The sequence below is a fragment of the Pseudophryne corroboree genome, chromosome 10 (genome assembly GCF_028390025.1).
Source record: "Pseudophryne corroboree isolate aPseCor3 chromosome 10, aPseCor3.hap2, whole genome shotgun sequence".
Taxonomy (NCBI): domain Eukaryota; kingdom Metazoa; phylum Chordata; class Amphibia; order Anura; family Myobatrachidae; genus Pseudophryne; species Pseudophryne corroboree.
Genome location: NC_086453.1, coordinates 218,416,577 through 218,435,918, shown reverse-complemented (window position 1 = coordinate 218,435,918; position 19,342 = coordinate 218,416,577). Strand labels below are relative to the sequence as shown.

At 48.6% G+C, this 19,342-nt stretch overlaps 1 protein-coding gene across 1 annotated transcript in view; it reads left to right on the top strand.

The window, feature by feature from the left end:
• Window positions 1-402: 402 nt before the first annotated feature.
• Window positions 403-19,342, top strand: part of PEX10 (peroxisomal biogenesis factor 10) — a 28,463-nt gene continuing 9,523 nt past the window's right edge. Inside the window, exons 1-3 of the mRNA XM_063943081.1 lie at window positions 403-729; window positions 16,269-16,349; window positions 17,679-18,073. Coding sequence (XP_063799151.1) covers window positions 618-729; window positions 16,269-16,349; window positions 17,679-18,073 — 588 coding nt within the window. The 5' untranslated portion in view covers window positions 403-617. The remainder of the gene's footprint in view (window positions 730-16,268; window positions 16,350-17,678; window positions 18,074-19,342) is intronic.

The following is a 19,342-nucleotide window of genomic DNA, read 5'->3' as shown; positions in this document are numbered from 1 at the left end:
CTTTCACAGCCCATTGCTGCGCACCGCCTCCTGCCCGCTCCCCGCTGCCCGGACTTTTATGTTAGCAGCCGTAGGCACCTCTCCTGCTGCCTCCCAGCCCATCATTTTCACAGAGGGAGTGGGACATAATTAAAACAATAAATGAAGATATTTATAACAGACTCCGTGTTATAAATATCTTCTTTTTATTATTTTAATCATTATGACAGGGGAGGCGCTCCCTCCTTTGACTGCATGTCCCTGACTTAGAGCCACCTATGTTCCGAGCTGCCTAATCCCTTCCCTGGCTCACAGACATTAAAGTACGAACGTCTCGCTACCCCCCTCAGGGCCCCGTTGGCCAGTGCTGCTGCTGATTAGCGCCGTCCATTGTGCAATGCTAATAATGCGCATGTGAGGCGCTTCCAGACAGTAGGCCGCACGAAGGGAGCAGTCTCTATGGTAACGTTTATCCGGCTGACACTTAGTCCCGCCTTCACGCTGACAGACGCAGGCTACACCCGGAAGTGTCACAGAGGCGTCCCGTACCGTTGCTGTATTTCGTGCAACCGGGGATCAGAGCGGCCTCGGGTTATGAGGCATAAAGGATCCGGCGCCAGAGCGCTCCCCATCTCGGCATGGCCTTCTCTCCCGCCAACCAGCCTCAGCTTATCCGCAGCAGCCAGAAGGATGAGCAGTTCCAGGGCTGCCTGAAGGGCCAGGCGCATGAGGCCTGCCAGGCTGTCGCTGGTGAGTGCGGTGCCCCGGGGCAGACACATGCAGCCCCTCTGCCGTGGCCTTGTCTTATAGTCTGCCTATATCTGCATCATGTAGCCTTTGGCTGCATGATGAGCGCTGCCGCCGGTGCCACCTGAGCTGAGCGCTTCCCTCTGCCAATCACAGCTGGCATTTGTTACAAATGTATAGATACTGAGCAGCTGCTGTGATGTCACTGTACATGTTGCAGGAGGTGGCTTGGTAACTGTTGCATACTGTAGATATTAGGTAGTACATGTGTGTGTGAGTGCTCTGCGCTCGGTATATTAACAAACAGTAATAAACACAATTGAGTTTCAGTTTATGTATTGATCAATGCATTTAAGCCTGCAGCCCCCCGGCAAGGGACCCGCACTATACTTTAGGTCCTACTCTTGCTCAAAATAATGACCATGAAAATAGCTATCACATTAGCGTTAAACTTTAGGTATGCTACCTGATTTACAGCTCACAGCAACTTTGCTTTTAAAGGTTAGGCAGTTACCAATACACCTGTTGTAAAGCACCTAGGAAAACAGCTGACACAAGTTATAATAAATAAGTTAAAACTGGGTGCATGAGAGAATGTTATCCCAAAAAGATTCATTAAAAAATGATGGTTACTGAGCCCCTATGTCTCCCCTTTAATTCTACCCCCTGGCCGCAGGTAACACTGTCAGGCAGCACCCTTCACCGTTCAGCGCCCCTGGTGAGTGCCATCCTCTCCAAGGGGTAGATTCGCCCATGCTCCGGCCATCCACTCCTCTAACCTGTGTCTTTCAGCCTCACCACCATCACCACCATGTCTCTCAGCCCTCCTACCCTCCTGTGTATTTCAGACCCATCATTCCCGTGTTTCTTTATGCCATTTCATCTTCAACCTTCCAAACCACCACCAGACCTGTGTCACTCTAGCCCACGCATGCTTGCAGATTCTGCTGCTCCATCTTCAGTTCATGGGTGGGTGGTTTGGCTCCACTGCTGTCCAACAGCATAACGTCATGGGAGCTGAGTACTTATTGTACTACTGCCACCTGTCGGTAGCCGGCTGGGCCCGTGTCTTCTATTAAAACCAGCATGGCAGTGGCACAGACAGGGGTACACAGGAACTGGTCTCCTGCGATTCCCAAGAGTTCATAGCCCCTTGGAATCTTGGGGTCCAGTACAAATGTCCCCTTTGTCCCCCCTTATCGCAGGGCTTGGTTCCGGGTTAAAGTAGTATTTCCAGATCACATTGTGAAAATAACTTAATAGACACCGCAAAGTGAAGTGATCTATGAACTATACTAACTCCTGGTTTCAATTTGCATTGGACAGAACAATAAGTTGGTATACCAACTTGCACACAAAAGCTAGTCACATGACGCAGCCCTGCCACTTGTTTAGGGAGTTGAACAGTAGGATCATGATTCTCACGTAGGAACTCGTGACCATAATTCTTTCATGCACTAGATATCATTTTGTGGCGTTTTGGAGAGACACCACCTCTGGTCACGAACTCATAGGGCAGCCTTTTGAGGATATGCGCAAAACACAGAGTGTCTAGACATTTGTTGTTGTGAATATTGTATATGTCTGTCTCCCGAGTTCAGCAGAAGGATTACTTCTGGTCTGTAAGTTTGCTGTCATACTGCCCATGGTCATTTTTTAACTACATTTTCCTCCCCTTGATAATGACCCTATTGATTGCAATGGGATTTTCTGGCAGGGATTATCTGTACATAAGCACACAGACACACATTTGAATTTATAGTAGGCTATTGTATTGTGAGGTTTTCTTGGTCTGTATACAAAATGACAATTAGTGAATACTAATGATGTTATTAAAATAATACACATTTCTCCTCCGTCCTAGGGGATACTGGGAATCCATTTAGTACCATGGGGTATAGACTGGTTCTCTAGGAGCTATGGGCACTATAGAAGTGTGAGTGTGTGTGCTGGCTCCTCCCTCTATGCGCCTCTTACCAGACTCTGTTTAGAAAATGTGCCCAGAGGAGCCGGTCACGGCTCTGGAAGCTCCTGAAGAGTTTTCTGTATTTATTTTCTAAGTTTGTTATTTTCAGGTAGTACTAGTGGCACCAGCCTGCTTGCTTCGTGGGACTTAGGGGGGGGGAAACGGCCCAACTCCACTAAGGGTTAATCGTCCTGTTCCCCGCTGACAAGACGCTAGCTCCTGAGGGAACTATTCGCAAGCCCCACCACGGCGAGCGTATATTCCCGCAGCACGCCGCCACCCCTAACAGAGCCAGAAGAAAGTAGAGTGGTGAGTACTAAGCCGGCGTCCCGGTTAGCGGGTCGCCAGCCATTATGGCGGCATGAGGGTACGGAGACGCACGACTTCTTTGCGGGGCAGACTAAGTCTCCTGACTAAGTACACTGTTGTGTACACAGTACCCAGACAGGCAACACAGCCATGAAAGGAGTCTGTCTCCATTTTATGCACCCAGACACATAAGCCAGTATAAAGAAGAGCGGGAAGACCGTGTGCCATTGAAGGGGTGGAGCTTTAAGCGGACCCAGTAGCTCACAAGCGCCATTTTCCCTGCTGCAGCTGACACAGACACTGACAGGGACACGCAGCTCCTTCGGAAAGCCTCCAGTTTACCTCCGCGGTACCAGGGGGGGAGCGATTGCTAGTGTTTTAAGTCCCTACTCTAGGTACTTAGTCTTCGACCCGGCTAAGCTTGGCATTAGCGATAAGGGCGCCGTGTGCTGGTTCCATATTATCTCTGTGTCTCTCTGGAAGGACTCTTTGTGGGTTAATTGTGATGTTAACCTTTTCCTGTGTGTGTGCTGTCACTGCTGCAGTATGTCAGGAAAAGAGTGTGTTTCATGTAAGGCACAGTGTTCCTCTTCTCCAGGGGGTTCACTAGTGTGTACTCAGTGTATTATTCCTTCCCAGGCTAGTGGGGCAGAAACAGCATGGCTGGACTCCATTAGGGGAACGATTCCCACCTTTTCTACAAAATTATCTCGTAATGAGAAAGAGACACAATACTTAAGGTAGTCTATGGATGAGTTTATAAAAAAGGACTCGGTACCCAGACCAGCGTCTCAGTTCTTCCATTTGTCTGTAAAAAAACGTACCTTGGCCCATATACTGCATTCTGACTCTGATGATGAAGGATCAGAAATGGAGGAAGGTGAGGGGGACACAGAGGTAGGGGAGGGTACTCACAGGGTGTAGAGGCTCTCATAGATGCTATCAGAGAAGTTCTAAATATCCCTGATAAGGTGACAGATGAGAGTGAGGAATTTTACTTTAATATTAAGAAAAAATCCTCAGCCACTTTTCCTGTGTCAAAGGATCTCAATACCCTGTTTGAAGAACTGTGGGTTAAGTCAGATAAGAAAATTAAAATTCCCAAGCGGTTGTTATCATCTTTTCCTTTTCCTCCTGAGGATAGGAAAAAATGGGAAAATCCTCCGATAGTGGTTAGGAAGCAGTCACCCAGGGGGTGCAGTTTCAAGGAAGATGGTCAAGTCAGGAAGTCGTCCTTCCAATAAACATCCTAGAACTAAGGGCTATCTACAACGCCCTTCTGCAGTCCTCATCTCTTCTTCAGAACCAGGCCATTCAGGTCCAGTCGGACAATGTTATGACGGTAACGTACATAAGCCGACAGGGCGGAACGAAAAGCAGAACCGCAATGTCAGAGGTGTCAAGAATTCTCCTCTGGGTGGAAAGACACGCCGTGGCGTTGCCTGTGATCTTCATTCCGGTGGTAGACAACTGGGAAGCAGACGTCCTCAATAGACACAATCTGCACCCAGGGGAATGGGGCCTCCACCCGGAGGTGTTCTGGTGATTAACACGTTAGTGCGGGTATCCACAAATCGACATGATGGCCTCTCGACTCAACAAGAAGCTCAAGCAGTATTGTTCCAGGTCGAGGGACCCACAGGCAGTAGCGGTAGACACCCTGACAACTCCATGGGTCTACCAGCTGGTGTACTTGTTTCCTCCCTTTCCTCTGATCCCAAGAATTCTAAAAAGAATAAAAAGGGAAAAGGTTCAAGCACTTGTCATTGCTCCGGACTGGCCGCGAAGGGCCTGGTATGCAGATCTTCTGGAGATGCTAAGCGAAGATCTGTGGCCTCTGCCTCTTCGAGAGGATCTTCTGCATCAGGGCCCGTTCGTCTATCAAGACTTACCACGGCTACGTTTAATGGCATGGAAGTTGAACGGCTGATTTTAGCCAGGAGAGGGATTCCTGACAAGGTCATTCCGACTATGATCCAAGCCAGAAAGGGGGTAACGTCTAAGCATTACCATCGTATCTGGAAGAAATATGTCTCTTGGTGTGAGAGCAGACAATATTCTGCAGTAGAATTTTATCTGGGTCGTTTCCTGCTTTTTCTGCAGTCGGGAGTTGATGTGGGCCTACGTCTAGGCTCCATTAAAGTTCAGATTTCGGCCTTGTCTATTTTCTTTCAGAAACAATTGGCTTCTCTCCCTGAGGTCGACATCCTTGAAAGGTGTTCTTCACATCCAACCTCCCTTAGTACCTCCTACGGCACCTTGGGATCTCAATTTGATGCTGCAGTTCCTCCAATTGGACTGGTTTGAACCGCTATAGGAAGTGGATGTAAAGAACCTTACGTGGAAGATCGTCACACTGTTGGCATTGGCTTCAGCAAGACATGTGTCGGAAACTGGGGACAGTGTCTTACAAGAGCCCCTACTTGATTTTCCATGAGGACAGATCTGAACTCTGGACTTGTTAGTAATTTCTTCCTAAGGAGGTGTCCGCGTTTCACATCAACCTATTGTGGTTTCGGCTGTCACGGACACCTTTACTACTTCAAAGTCTTTGAATGTTGTAAGGGCTTTGAAGCTCTATGTGAAGAGAACAGCTCGTCGCAGAAAATCGGACTCGCTGTTTGTTCTTTATGATCCCAATAAAATTGGGTGCCCTGCTTCGAAGCAGTCTATTGCATGCTGGATCAGGCTCACTATTCAGCATGCTTAATCCACGGCAGGTGTGCTGATTCCAAAATCTGTTCAGGCCCACTCTACTAGGTCGGTGGGTTCCTCTTGGGCGGCTGCCCGGGGTGTCTCGGCTTTACAGCTCTGCCGAGTGGCTATTTGGTTGGGTTCGAACAGGTTTGCTAAGTTTTACAAGTTCAATACTTTGGCCTCTGAGGACCTTCAGTTTGGTCAATCAGTTCTGCAGGGACCTCGGCACTCTCGCACCCAGTTTGGGAGCTTTGGTACTTCTCCATGGTACTAAATGGATTCCCAGTAATCCCCTAGGACGTAAGAGAAAATAGGATTTTAATTACCTACCGGTAAATCCTTTTCTCGTAGTCCGTAGGGGATACTGGGTGCCCGCCCGGTGCTTCGTTATTACTGCTCTGTTACTTGGTTCAGTAAGGTTGTTCAGTTCAGCTGTTGCTGTCCCTGTTTGCAAGTTTGGTTAGCATGGCTTTCCTCTTGTTCTCGTTGTGCTGGTTGGAAATTCTCACCACTTTCGTTTTCTATATCCTTCTCTCAAAGTATGTCCGTCTCCTCGGGCACAGTTTCCTAGACTGTGGTAGGAGGAACATAGAGGGAGGAGCCAGCGCACACTATCAAATTCTTAAAGTGCCCATGGCTCCTAGTGGACCCGTCTGTACCCCATGGTACTAAATGGATTCCCAGTATCCCCTACGGACTACGAGAAAAGGATTTACCGGTAGGTAATGTAAAAATAGGATTTCAAAGTCAGATGTATACAAAGTTTAGAAATATTATTTTTAAATTGCAGTTTTTAGAATGCTAACCATGGATGAGAGACGTACTCTGTTTGCATTTATTCTATCTTCTATTTTGGCTTGAGAAATTTACCCTCCAACAATAAGTACATTGACTTGCTCATCAGCCTAAGCACCCCAAAGGGGATTTCCAGGGTTTCTGCATGGTTCACAGCCCGAAGAATGCTCCAATGGTAACAGTGCTAGTTTTCACTTATTTGCCCAATTAAAACATGTTTAATGCACATTTCTGCTGCGGGGTACACTGGGCTCCACAAGGAATGGACAATGGGGTGTAGAGTAGGATCTTGATCCGAGGCACCAACAGGCTCAAGGCTTTGACTGTTCCCAGAATGCATAGCGCCGCCTCCTATATCACCCCGCCTTCCTGCACAGGATCTCAGTTTTGTAGTTGGTGCTGCAGTAGCAGGCACTTAACAGAGGGGCTGCTCCAGGCAGCCCTAAGAAGAGCTTTTTTTCTGAGGAAAAAAGTGAAGACTTCAAAGGCAGCAGCAGTGTTACATGTCAGTTGACATTCACGGCTGCTGCTCCGGCTCTCCACAGCGGCGCTGTAAACTCCTGAGCCCTGGTTGCCGGGTAACTACAGCTGGAGGCTCCGGTTTTCTTCTTGTCAGGCACACACGACGGGGGCTCTCCGGGATCGCGTGGCCGCGCTTCAGGAGGTGGTAAGTGGGTCCCGCTTGCGGGACTTGGTCTTTATCGCGATCCGGCGCGGTCAGTGGGAGGCGGGCCGCGCGCGCTGGTGGTGGACACTGTGGCAGTACAGGCGATCCCACTAGATCACCAGGGCATGGGACAGGTCAGGTTTTTTCTATAAACCGTTTTATTAGAGCCCGCAGTACCCAGTGGTTTTGCCAGCAGGGGGATAGAGCTTGGACCTGAAGCCCCTCTCCCAGCCCCAGGGCGCCATTTTCTGCAAATGTTCCCGCCCTGGAGCTGCATATTTGTCTCTCCCTCACTCCCTGGCAGTGTCTGCGGCGCCATTATCCCTCAGCTCACTGTTCCTGGGACTGCTTGGGCAAATCCTCCTGTGTAAAGCCGCCTGGTTGTGAGTGCTGTGACTAGGGAGGCCAATCCCGGGCCGTTTTTTCAATCCCGGACTCGGGATTGAAAAATGCTCAATCCCGGGATTCCCGGGATCCCCGGGATTGAGTAGGTCAATGAGAAAAATATGTATTTTTTACTTTTTCTAAAATAGAAATGACTGACTAGCACAAATTATGGTTTGAAACAACAGTATTCACAGGAAAAAGTCACCATTTATGGCCCAGCAGCACAGGCCCACAGAAAAATAAAAAAAAGTCTTATCTTTTTCCTTTGGGCCTGTGCTGGGCCATGAATGTTATTTTATTCCTGAGGTGTTGGGGTTCATCCAGGGCCCCAACACCACAGGTATAAAATAAATAACATTCATGGCCCAGCACAGGCCCACAGTAAAAAACAGAAAAACCTTTCATGGACCCTGCTCCAGTCCCCCACAGGAATACAGTATCTTCCATGTCCCCAGCCCTCCCCCCCCCCCCCTTCACAACAAAGGGTGACAGAAACTATCATAATCATGGCCATTGCACACAACCCTACCACCCCTTTACCCCTACCCACCCCCAGGAATAAAATAACTTTACTGACTCACCCAGTCTGAATACAGTAGCAATCTTCTAAGTCTCCCCTCTCCAAAAGAGCAGCATGCACTTCCTAACTGGGCATGGGACTGCTGGACAGTGTGGCGCTGTTCTGACACTGCTGCAGGCAGTTGTCGGCAGCTGCAGGGCTCCATTCTCCTCTAGTCTCCACTCCCGACTACCCCTCAAGTCCGGGGCCGGCCATCCGTCCATTACTGATGAGCCTGTTGTCGCGCTGTGAGAAGCAGAGGCAGTCTCCACCTCTGCTTAAGATGACTGGCCGCTGGCGGGAGCTGCTGAAAGGGGCGAGACAGCATGTGCCTGCGATGCGCCATGTGACCTCTGACATCACGCAGCGCCACGCACAGCCAGGCAGTGTCTGAGCCGAGTACTCAGCGCTGCCTGGAAGAGATATGAAACAGCGCATGCGCAGCACAGTCCCGAAATCCCGGCGATTTGGGCCCCAAATCCCGGGATCCCGATCCCGGGATTGGCCACCCTAGCTGTGACTTTACATGACACTTAAGTATTCTACCTGCCTTTTTTAGTCAGTGTTAGTAAGAAAGAGTGCATTTAGTCAGGGTTTCCTAGTACAATTACCCTGTGATATACATCCAGTTCTTACTGTGTACTGTTATATCTATTGTTATATAGCTGTGTAAGCTAGTCCAGTGCAGTATTATTGTTAGTAATAACCTCTGCATTGTACAGACTGTGACTATTTGTGTGTGCATTGATAGCTGAGTGGTGTCCATTTCGTGTCTGTCACTCAACCTGCTATCCCTATATTCTATAACCTGAGGGGGCTTGGTGCGTCAGGTTTTATCTAATATAGGATTTTCACAAAGATATACTGTATTACGTATTTCTCTAACGTCCTAGTGGATGCTGGGGACTCCGAAAGGACCATGGGGAATAGCGGCTCCGCAGGAGACTGGGCACAAAGTAAAAGCTTTAGGACTAGCTGGTGTGCACTGGCTCCTCCCCCTATGACCCTCCTCCAAGCCTCAGTTAAGATTTTGTGCCCGAACGAGAAGGGTGCAATCTAGGTGGCTCTCCTGAGCTGCTTAGAGTAAAAGTTTAAATAGGTTTTTTTATTTTCAGTGAGACCTGCTGGCAACAGGCTCACTGCATCGTGGGACTAAGGGGAGAAGAAGCGAACTCACCTGCGTGCAGAGTGGATTGGGCTTCTTAGGCTACTGGACATTAGCTCCAGAGGGACGATCACAGGCCCAGCCGTGGATGGGTCCCGGAGCCGCGCCGCCGGCCCCCTTACAGAGCCAGACCCTCAGGCAATAGCTGTGGACGCTCTGGTAACACCGTGGGTGTACCAGTCAGTGTATGTGTTCCCTCCTCTTCCTCTCATACCAAAAGTACTGAGAATCATAAGAAGGAGAGGAGTAAAGACTATACTCGTGGCTCCGGATTGGCCAAGAAGGACTTGGTACCCGGAAATTCAAGAGATGCTCACGGAAGACCCGTGGCCTCTACCTCTAAGAAAGGACCTGCTCCAGCAGGGACCATGTCTGTTCCAAGACTTACCGCGGCTGCGTTTGACGGCATGGCGGTTGAACGCCGGATCCTGAAGGAAAAAGGCATTCCGGATGAAGTCATCCCTACCCTGATCAAAGCCAGGAAGGATGTAACCATACAACATTATCACCGTATTTGGCGTAAATATGTTGCGTGGTGCGAGGCCAGGAAGGCCCCTACAGAGGAATTTCAACTGGGTCGTTTCCTGCATTTCCTGCAAACAGGACTGTCTATGGGCCTCAAATTAGGGTCCATTAAGGTTCAAATTTCGGCCCTGTCAATATTCTTCCAAAAAGAACTGGCTTCTGTTCCTGAAGTTCAGACGTTTGTCAAGGGAGTACTGCATATACAGCCTCCTTTTGTGCCTCCAGTGGCACCTTGGGATCTCAATGTAGTTTTGGGATTCCTAAAATCACATTGGTTTGAACCACTCACCACTGTGGACTTAAAATATCTCACATGGAAAGTGGTAATGCTGTTAGCCCTGGCTTCAGCCAGGCGTGTCTCAGAATTGGCGGCTTTATCCTATAAAAGCCCTTACCTAATTTTTCATACGGACAGGGCAGAATTAAGGACTCGTCCTCAATTTCTTCCTAAGGTGGTTTCAGCATTTCACTTAAACCAGCCTATTGTGGTGCCTGCGGCTACTAGGGACTTGGAGGATTCCAAGTTGCTGGACGTAGTCAGGGCCCTGAAAATATATGTTTCCAGGACGGCTGGAGTCAGAAAATCTGATTCGCTGTTTATCCTGTATGCACCCAGCAAGCTGGGTGCTCCTGCTTCTAAGCAGACGATTGCTCGTTGGATTTGTAGTACAATTCAGCTTGCACATTCTGTGGCAGGCCTGCCACAGCCAAAATCTGTAAAAGCCCATTCCACACGGAAAGTGGGCTCATCTTGGGCGGCTGCCCGAGGGGTCTCGGCTTTACAACTTTGCCGAGCAGCTACTTGGTCAGGGGCAAACACGTTTGCTAAATTCTACAAATTTGATACCCTGGCTGAGGAGGACCTTGAGTTCTCTCATTCGGTGCTGCAGAGTCATCCGCACTCTCCCGCCCGTTTGGGAGCTTTGGTATAATCCCCATGGTCCTTTCGGAGTCCCCAGCATCCACTAGGACGTTAGAGAAAATAAGAATTTACTTACCGATAATTCTATTTCTCATAGTCCGTAGTGGATGCTGGGCGCCCATCCCAAGTGCGGATTGTCTGCATTACTTGTACATAGTTATTGTTACAAAAATCGGGTTATTGTTGTTGTGAGCCATCTTTTCAGAGGCTCCTTCTGTTATCATGCTGTTAACTGGGTTCAGATCACAAGTTGTACGGTGTGGCTGGTATGAGTCTTACCCGGGATTCAAAATCCTTCCTTATTGTGTACGCTCGTCCGGGCACAGTATCCTAACTGAGGCTTGGAGGAGGGTCATAGGGGGAGGAGCCAGTGCACACCAGCTAGTCCTAAAGCTTTTACTTTGTGCCCAGTCTCCTGCGGAGCCGCTATTCCCCATGGTCCTTTCGGAGTCCCCAGCATCCACTACGGACTATGAGAAATAGAATTATCGGTAAGTAAATTCTTATTTTTTCTCTGTGATTTAGTCACCATATCTCTCCTTTATCTCTGCTGGTGCTGACTACACTGCGCAGGGGTTTGGGCTAGAGGTATCGTGCTGCTGACAAATTGTACTGTGTTACCTGATACTGCAAGTTATATCATGTCTGCTTCTGAGGGTAACGGTTTTGGGGCTGAACACACTGCCGGTGTTGCTGAAGCCGCAGATACCTATGAGGAGAATATAGCAGCTTTGGGCTCTGGTTCTGGGGTCTCCTTGCCCCCCAGTGGGACGGTGGCAACGGGGGCTAATAATGACCCGCCGTGGGCCGCTTTTTCCATGCTTCTGCATATGCTAGCTCATAAACTAACACCCCCTATGGGACCCCCAATGCCGGTACAACCGTTTGTGGTCCCTGCAGCTAACTCGCCTTGGGCGGACAATTTATCTGCTCAAATAAAGAAGTTGAACCAGTCCCTGACTACTAAAAAGTCTGACCATCGCTCGCCTACGTCCAAGGGGTCCTCTAAGCGAGCGCTTGTCTCCTCACAATCCACTGCTGTCACTGACACCTCGTCGAATGAAGACGGCACTTAAACTGACCCCACAGGTTCTGACTCAGATACGGCTGATGGGGAGGGTGGTTCACATGTGGATGTTCCTGATCTCTTGGAGGCTATTAAGTTAATTTTACAGATTACGGATGATCCCGAGCCATCCGTTCCTACTAAGAAACCAGATAGGTTCAAGCGTCAGAAGGTGATTAAACAAGTTTTACCTCACTCTGACCACCTAATTGATATACGTCAGGAACCCTGGGAAAACCCGGGTACGAAGTTTGTGCCTCAAAAGAGATGCTGGCTCGCTATCCCCTCGAGCTGTCTTAGAGCTGTCTAAGAATTGGGGAACGCCTCCTCCAGTGGACTCACATGTGGCTAGGATGGTGGTTTCCTCAGCTCTACCGGTCACCACGTCACGTCTCTAAAACAGCCTACGGATAAACGTGTGGAGGGTTGTCTGAAAGCGATTTACACCCTCACGGGTGCTGCACAACGGCCCACTATTGCAGCTACTTGGGCTGCAGAGGCCATTGAAGCATGGGCCTTGGAGTTAGATGCTGAAATCTTCTCTGACCATGCTAGACGATGCTTGTCTTATATTGTCACAGCTTCTCGTTATATTAAAGAGGCGGCTTCTGATGCCGGTATCCTGGCAGCCAAGGCCTCTACTACATCAGTCCTGGCTCGCCGGATATTGTGGCTGAGATCCTGGTCTGTGGATCTGGACTCTAGAAAAACCTTGGAGGTACTCCCTTTTAAGGGAGATATTCTGTTTGGGGATTAAATAAGATTGTGGCTGACTTGGCTACTGCCAAAACTGCCTGTCTGCCAAGTACTGCTCCTTCTGTGTCGAAGGCTAAAGGTACTTCCTTTCGCCCCTTTCGTCCTTCAGGTAAAGCAAAAGGTCAGGCGTACAACAAGCAGGCCCGCACTTCCAAACCTGGTAAGCCTAAGCCTAAAAGAGCCTGAGCGGCCCGTCAGCCAGCTTCCAAGACAGATAAGCCTGCCGCATGACGGGGAGGGCCTCCCTCTGGGGGATCCCAGGGTGGGGGGCCGGCATTTAGGGTATACCCAGGAATGGTTGAAGACCACTTCAGATGCCTGGGTACGGGAAGTCGTCACACGAGGTTACGCCATAGCCTTCAAAAACTGCCCCCTCATCGATTTTGCCAGACAGATGTCCCGTTGGACCAGACAAAGGCAAACACTCTACATTCGGTGGTACAGACCCTCCTGGATACAGGAGTCGTAGTACAGGTGCCTCTTGTGCAGAGGGGCCGGGGGTACTATTCTCCGCTGTTTCTAGTCCCGAAACCGAATGGGTCCTCCCGGCCCATTCTCAACCTCAAGGCATTGAACAGGTTTGTGAAGGTTTCCAAGTTCCGGATGGAAACCCTTCACTCTATAGTTCTGGCCTTGGAACCTGGGTACTTCATGGTCTCCCTGGATATACAGGATGCCTACCTGCATGTTCCTATAGCAGTGTCTCATCAGCAATACCTGAGATTTGCGATTGGCAACTGCCATTACCAGTTTCGGGCGTTACATTTTGATTTAACAACGGCTCCGCAAGTCTTTACAAAAGTCATGGCGGTGATAACGGGGGTACTCCGCCGTCAAGGGGTCAGGATACTGCCGTGCTTGGACGACTTGTTAATCCTGGCAAATTCCCCAGAACTTCTCCTGCGTCATCTAGATGTGACGGTCCGGTTTCTGCAAGCCCACGTGTGGCTCATCAACTGGAAGAAGTCATCCCTGATCCCTGCTCAGAGCATGGTGCATCTGGGAGCACTATTGGACATTCACAACCAGCGGTTGTTCCTGTCTCAGGAGAAAGTCCTGAAACTTCAGGACAGGATTCGTTGCTTCCTATCTCGTCCGCAAGTGTTGATACATTTGGCGATGCAGGTGCTGGGCCTCATGGTGTCAGCATTCGACATGGTGGAGTACGCTCAATTTCATTCTCGCCCTCTCCAGAGGCTGATTCTAGCCAAATGGGACGGCCTGCCTCACCGGATCAGGTCTCAAATGATCTCATTGACTCCGGAGGTCCATCTGTCGCTGCTCTGGTGGCTCCGAGACCAACAACTGTGCAGGGGCCGTCCGTTATGGATATCCGACTGGGTCCTGTTGACGACAGATGCCAGTCTAAGAGGTTGGGGCGCGGTGCTGGAGCAACACTCCCTTCAGGGGCGGTGGACCAAGGAGGAGTGCCTCCTCTCGATCAATATTCTGGAGTTGCGGGCGGTCTTCAATGCCTTGAACCTAGCCCAGCATTTAATTCAGAACCGTCCTGTTCAAGTACAGTTGGACACCGACACCACAGTGGCTTACATAAATCATCAAGGCGGCACTCGAAGCCGCCTAGCAATGAAGGAAGTCTCACGGATTCTACAGTGGGCAGAACGCCATCTACCGGTCATATCGGCAATATTCATTCCGGGAGTCCTGAATTGGGAAGCAGACTTTCTCAGTCGTCAGGACGTGCATGCCGGCGAGTGGGGCCTCCATCCAGAAGTGTTTCAACTCCTAGTGGAAAGGTGGGGCCTTCCAGACGTAGATCTGATGGCGTCTCGACACAATCACAAGGTTCCGGTCTTCGGAGCAAGGCGGTACCGTGGAGGTTTTGGCTGCCGTACGTGTTCCCTTCGGTGTCACTCCTGCCCAGGGTAATTCGGAAATACAAGCAAGAAAAAGGAATTCTGTTTCTCATAGCTTCAGCGTGGCCCAGACGGCACTGGTTCTCAGGCCTGCAAGGCCTATCGTCAGAGCGTCCAATTCTACTTCCACAACGCCCAGACCTCCTCGTTCAGGGCCCCTGTGTCTACCAGGCTACCAGGACCTAGCCCGGCTGTCTTTCATGGCGTGGCTCTTGAAGCTTCCGTCTTAAGGGCTAAAGGGTTTTCTGAGGCGGTCATTCAAACTATGTTGCGGGCCCGGAAACCGGCTTCGGCTCGGATTTACTAATAGGGTCTGGCATTCTTACTTTGTTTTGTGCGCATCTAACGATTATGACGCTTCCAAGTTTAGTATAGCCAAGTTGTTGGCTTTTCTTCAGCAGGGTCTGGACTTAGGCCTGCGTCTGGCCTCCCTCAAGGTTTAAATATCTGCCTTGTCGGTGTGGTTTCAGAGAAAAATTGCGACCTTACCTGATGTGCATACCTTTACTCAGGGCGTGTTGCGTATCCAACCTCCCTATGTCCAGCCTGTGGCTCCTTGGGACTTGTCTGTGGTTTTGGAGGCGTTACATGAGTCTCCGTTTGAACCTCTTGGTTCAGCTGACCTTAAGTGGCTTTCCCTTAAGGTGGTGTTTCTGCTGGCTATTGCTTCAGCTAGAAGAGTGTCGGATTTGGGTGCCTTGTCCTGTAGTTCCCCATATCTGATATTTCACAGTGACCGGGCGGTTCTTAGGACTCGTCCCGGCTATCTACCTAAGGTGGTTTCTTCGTTACACCTTAATCAGGAGATTGTAGTTCCGGCACTTGTTTCTCCTGACCTGTCTCCCAAAGAGCGGTCTTTGGATGTGGTACAGGCTCTCCGTATCTATGTGAAGAGAATTGCTCCTATTAGGAAATCGGATTCTCTTTTTGTTGTGTTTGGGTTTCACAAACGTGGCTGGCCTGCTCACAAGCAAACTCTGGCCAGATGGATTAGAATGGTGATTGCACATGCTTATGTGAAGGCTGGTCTCTCTGCTCCTGATCACATTAAGGCCCATTCTACTAGGTCTGTTGGACCTTCTTGGGTGGCCCAACGTGGTGTGACCCTTGAACAATTGTGCAAGGCGGCTACGTGGTCATCTGTGAACACGTTCATAAGGTTCTATGCATTCGATACTGCCGCTTCCCAGGATGCTTCCTTTGGACGCCGGGTTCTTGTGCCCGCTACAGTGCGTCCCATCCCATAAGGAACTGCTTTAGGACATCCCCATTGTCCATTCCTTGTGGAGCCCAGTGTACCCCGCAGCAGAAAACGAGTTTTATGGTAAGAACTTACCTTTGTTAAAACTCTTTCTGCGACGTACACTGGGCTGCACAAGGCGCCCACCCTGACGCACTTAGCTTCTTTGGGTTGGTATGGCATTAGCCGCTGACACGTCTCCTGTCGCGAGAATGTGGTGTTGTGGCTACTAACCGTTGTCGTCTCTTTTCCTGCTACTGCATTGGACTGGTTAACTAAAAACTGAGATCCTGTGCAGGAAAGGGGGTGATATAGGAGGCGGTGCTATGCATTCTGGGAACAGTGAAAGCTTTGAGCCTGTTGGTGCCTCGGATCAAGATCCTACTCTACACCCCATTGTCCATTCCTTGTGGAGCCCAGTGTACCTCGCAGAAAGAGTTTTAACAAAGGTAAGTTCTTACCATAAAACACATTTTTTGGAAAGCCTGTGGTGTCCCTAGAGGCTTGTTTTAAAGCTACACTATCAATCTAAAAATAAATCCTCACAACTACTTTATATGATTTGTGCTCATTTTTATTTATATTTTTTCATGGATTTTTTTTTCTGTAAGGTGCAAAAAAGTGGCTGCAGTGGAGAAAAGAGATTGAGCTGCTCTGTGATCTGGCCTACTACACACTCACAACGTTTTCTGGTAAGTAAGGAGGAGCTTATTATTGGACAGAAAATAAATGTTTTCCTTGGGCTACACCCACTATTATGTGTTTTAATTTATAGGTTATTTCTACAGCGCTAACTAGGGTATTTTCACACCACTATAGTATTCTTGTTGGGCAATCCTCCTCATTAATGAGCGATTTATTAAAAAAAAGGGTATGTAAGAGTCATGGACACGCTCCCTACAAAATATATGACTGAAATAGTAATTGTGGCACTCTATAGGGGTGCGCCGTATGCCACTCAGTCAGGGGCCGATCTGGTTCTGGGCAGCGGGCCACTATTTCTCGGTGGCGCCTCCTTCCCAGTGATATTCTGAAAGACTGCACATATGCTCTAGAGAGCAAAGAACTAGGCCTTTCCAACAAGCTCAGGTAATTAGACCCCCCCCCCCCCTTTATATATACATACACACACACACACACACACTCTCTCTCTCTCTCTCTCTCTCTCTCTCTCTCTCTCTCTCTCTCTCCATGTAGGTATTGCAAAATAACAAGTAGTTTTATTTAAAATAAATAAATCTATATTCCAGTGTCCTGGAGGTGTATTTACTTTTATAATGGACACACAATACATTTTACTTTGCTTCACAATTTGTAGACAAACTATATATAGGCATAATATACAATCGTAAACAATAATGTAGTTGTATATATGAAAACATTTGCAATAACTATAATGCATAACATTTAGAAAGTCTTCCTAACGCGTTTCGCAGACAGGCCTGCTTCCTTAGTCAGTGAGGGGCTGTTGGGAAACGACTAATTTTCTCCTTGCCTGCAAACTGTGGTAAATTCACCACATTAGGTGCCAGTCACTAACCTTTCTCTGTTTTAATTTGACATCAACCTTACATACACTACTTGACAAACTCATACTAGTAGATATGCTAGATAGGAATTACCCCTTATGTCTATACAACATACATGGAACAATACATATGTTATAAACTTTGAGTGGTATTCTAGAACTTTTTACTTACAGATGTTGAGTTCTAGTAATTGTCGCTCCCCATATTGCCATTGTGATTATTATACTGGTATCATGTGAGATCATGGGCTTTGTCGCAGGGTGAGGCAGATTCAGGTTGCTTTTGATGTACGAACCAATAACTAATAATTTCATCATGTTTGTGCCAATTTTTGTGGGTACTTCCCAAATACTTGCATAAGGCTAACTCTGATTGTGTGAACATGGTGAACACTTCTTAGGAAGTCAATTAAAAAAAAAAAAAAGGTCAATTTTTAACCAGTACCTCTAGTAGCTCTGCTAAGACCGGTATGACTGTACATCTGCTTTCCAGGTTACCAGACTCTTGGGGAAGAGTATGTTAATATCGTCCAAGTGGATTCATCCAAGAGGAAAGTGCCATCCTTGCTGCAGCGCTTTCTGCTCATCTGCTGTCGCACGTTATTCCCTTACCTACTGGATAAGGAGCTAGTGCACCTGGAGCAAGAGCTTCAAATTGAAATAGATGGAGTACGGGTATCGCATAGCAGCTCCCATCGCCGCTCCAAGATATGGAAATGGGTTCACAGAAAGATATCTGCTCTCACAGAGCAGCAGAAAAAGACTTTGGTGAAGGTGGTCTATGCTGTCAGACAAAGTATTACCTTTCTCAGAAGGTTTCATCTGGCCACCTTCTATATGAATGGAATGTTCTATCATATTGCCAAGCGTGTAACTGGAATCACATATGTAAGTAGTCATTTTATTTGTGTAAGTAAATTAATAACAATGTTTGTGTTTCAGTACCCCCCTGCCCACCATATACCAGTACTTCTGTAGTGATTGCACGGTCTTAGAACCCGCACAGGAGGGTGTAACCTGAAGTGGCAGCCAGCTCGTAGCTCGTTCATTCAGGAGCCAGCTGTTGTTTCTAGGCCTTACATTGGATCCCTCCCATACACACAGATGGTCACAACAGCCACCCTGCAGAGGTCCTAGATGACAAATCCTCTGCCCCTGGTGCTCTGTTGAGCTTCTAGTTTGCAAAATGTTATGATGCTAATACGTCCATCTCAAGTCTGCATACTGTAGGTCTGTTTAACCAAGAACATTTGTTCTGCTCTTCTCTGAGCTTAAGGGTGACTTGGCTGTTTTTGGGGCAGTTGCGCTATTGTGGCTGGACAGAATTATTGTGGTTAAAATAAACATACTGCTTAAATGTTTATATCTCTTGCAGGCAATCTCAGTCCGAGAGGTGAATGTATTACACCCGCACTTATCGTGTGGGTATAATGATTCCTGCTTCACCTCTCTCCAGCAGTGCCAAGATGTATTACCATCTCGGATGCCGAAGCGGGGGGTGAAAACTCCCCCTCCAGCAATCACTGCTAGAGCACACAGCGCATCAGCTTAGTGCTAATGTGCTGTCTCTTTCCCCCAGCCGACTTCAGTGCGCATGTGTGAGATCTCGCTACTATCGCGAGATCTTTCATGCAGCCTGGAGCCGGCAGCTGCCACAGCTACGGGCAGCACTGTCCCTGGCTGTGGTGTATGTGCATCGACACCTGCAGCTGTCGAATCAATAGCTTTGTCCTTATTCAACAGAAGTTTCCCTTGTTGCCAGTAAGGACATTTAAATAGAATAGGCTCTTCCTTTCTACTTTCCTACAAGTGCCTTGCATGACCTGTCTCCTTTTGTGATAATTTACATTCACTCTCCCTCAAGTAGGGAATTCAGGACCTTATTTATCTTCATTTAGTTTTGCTATTTTAGCAAAACTGCAACTAGCTGCAACCGCATGCTGGGGGCCGCCCACCATACATATACATTGCGATTGCATAGCTGATATGTGGAAGTTCCCCTGCCCCTGCAGCCAGGCATTTTTTGGGTCGGAAACGGCTGCATGTGACGTGACGTTTCCAACGACACGCACGCCCAATGCCGAGTCAATGCTCGTCGCCACCCCGTTCCGCGAACACCTCTGCCTGTTAAACAGGCAGAGGCTTTCGCATAAGTGA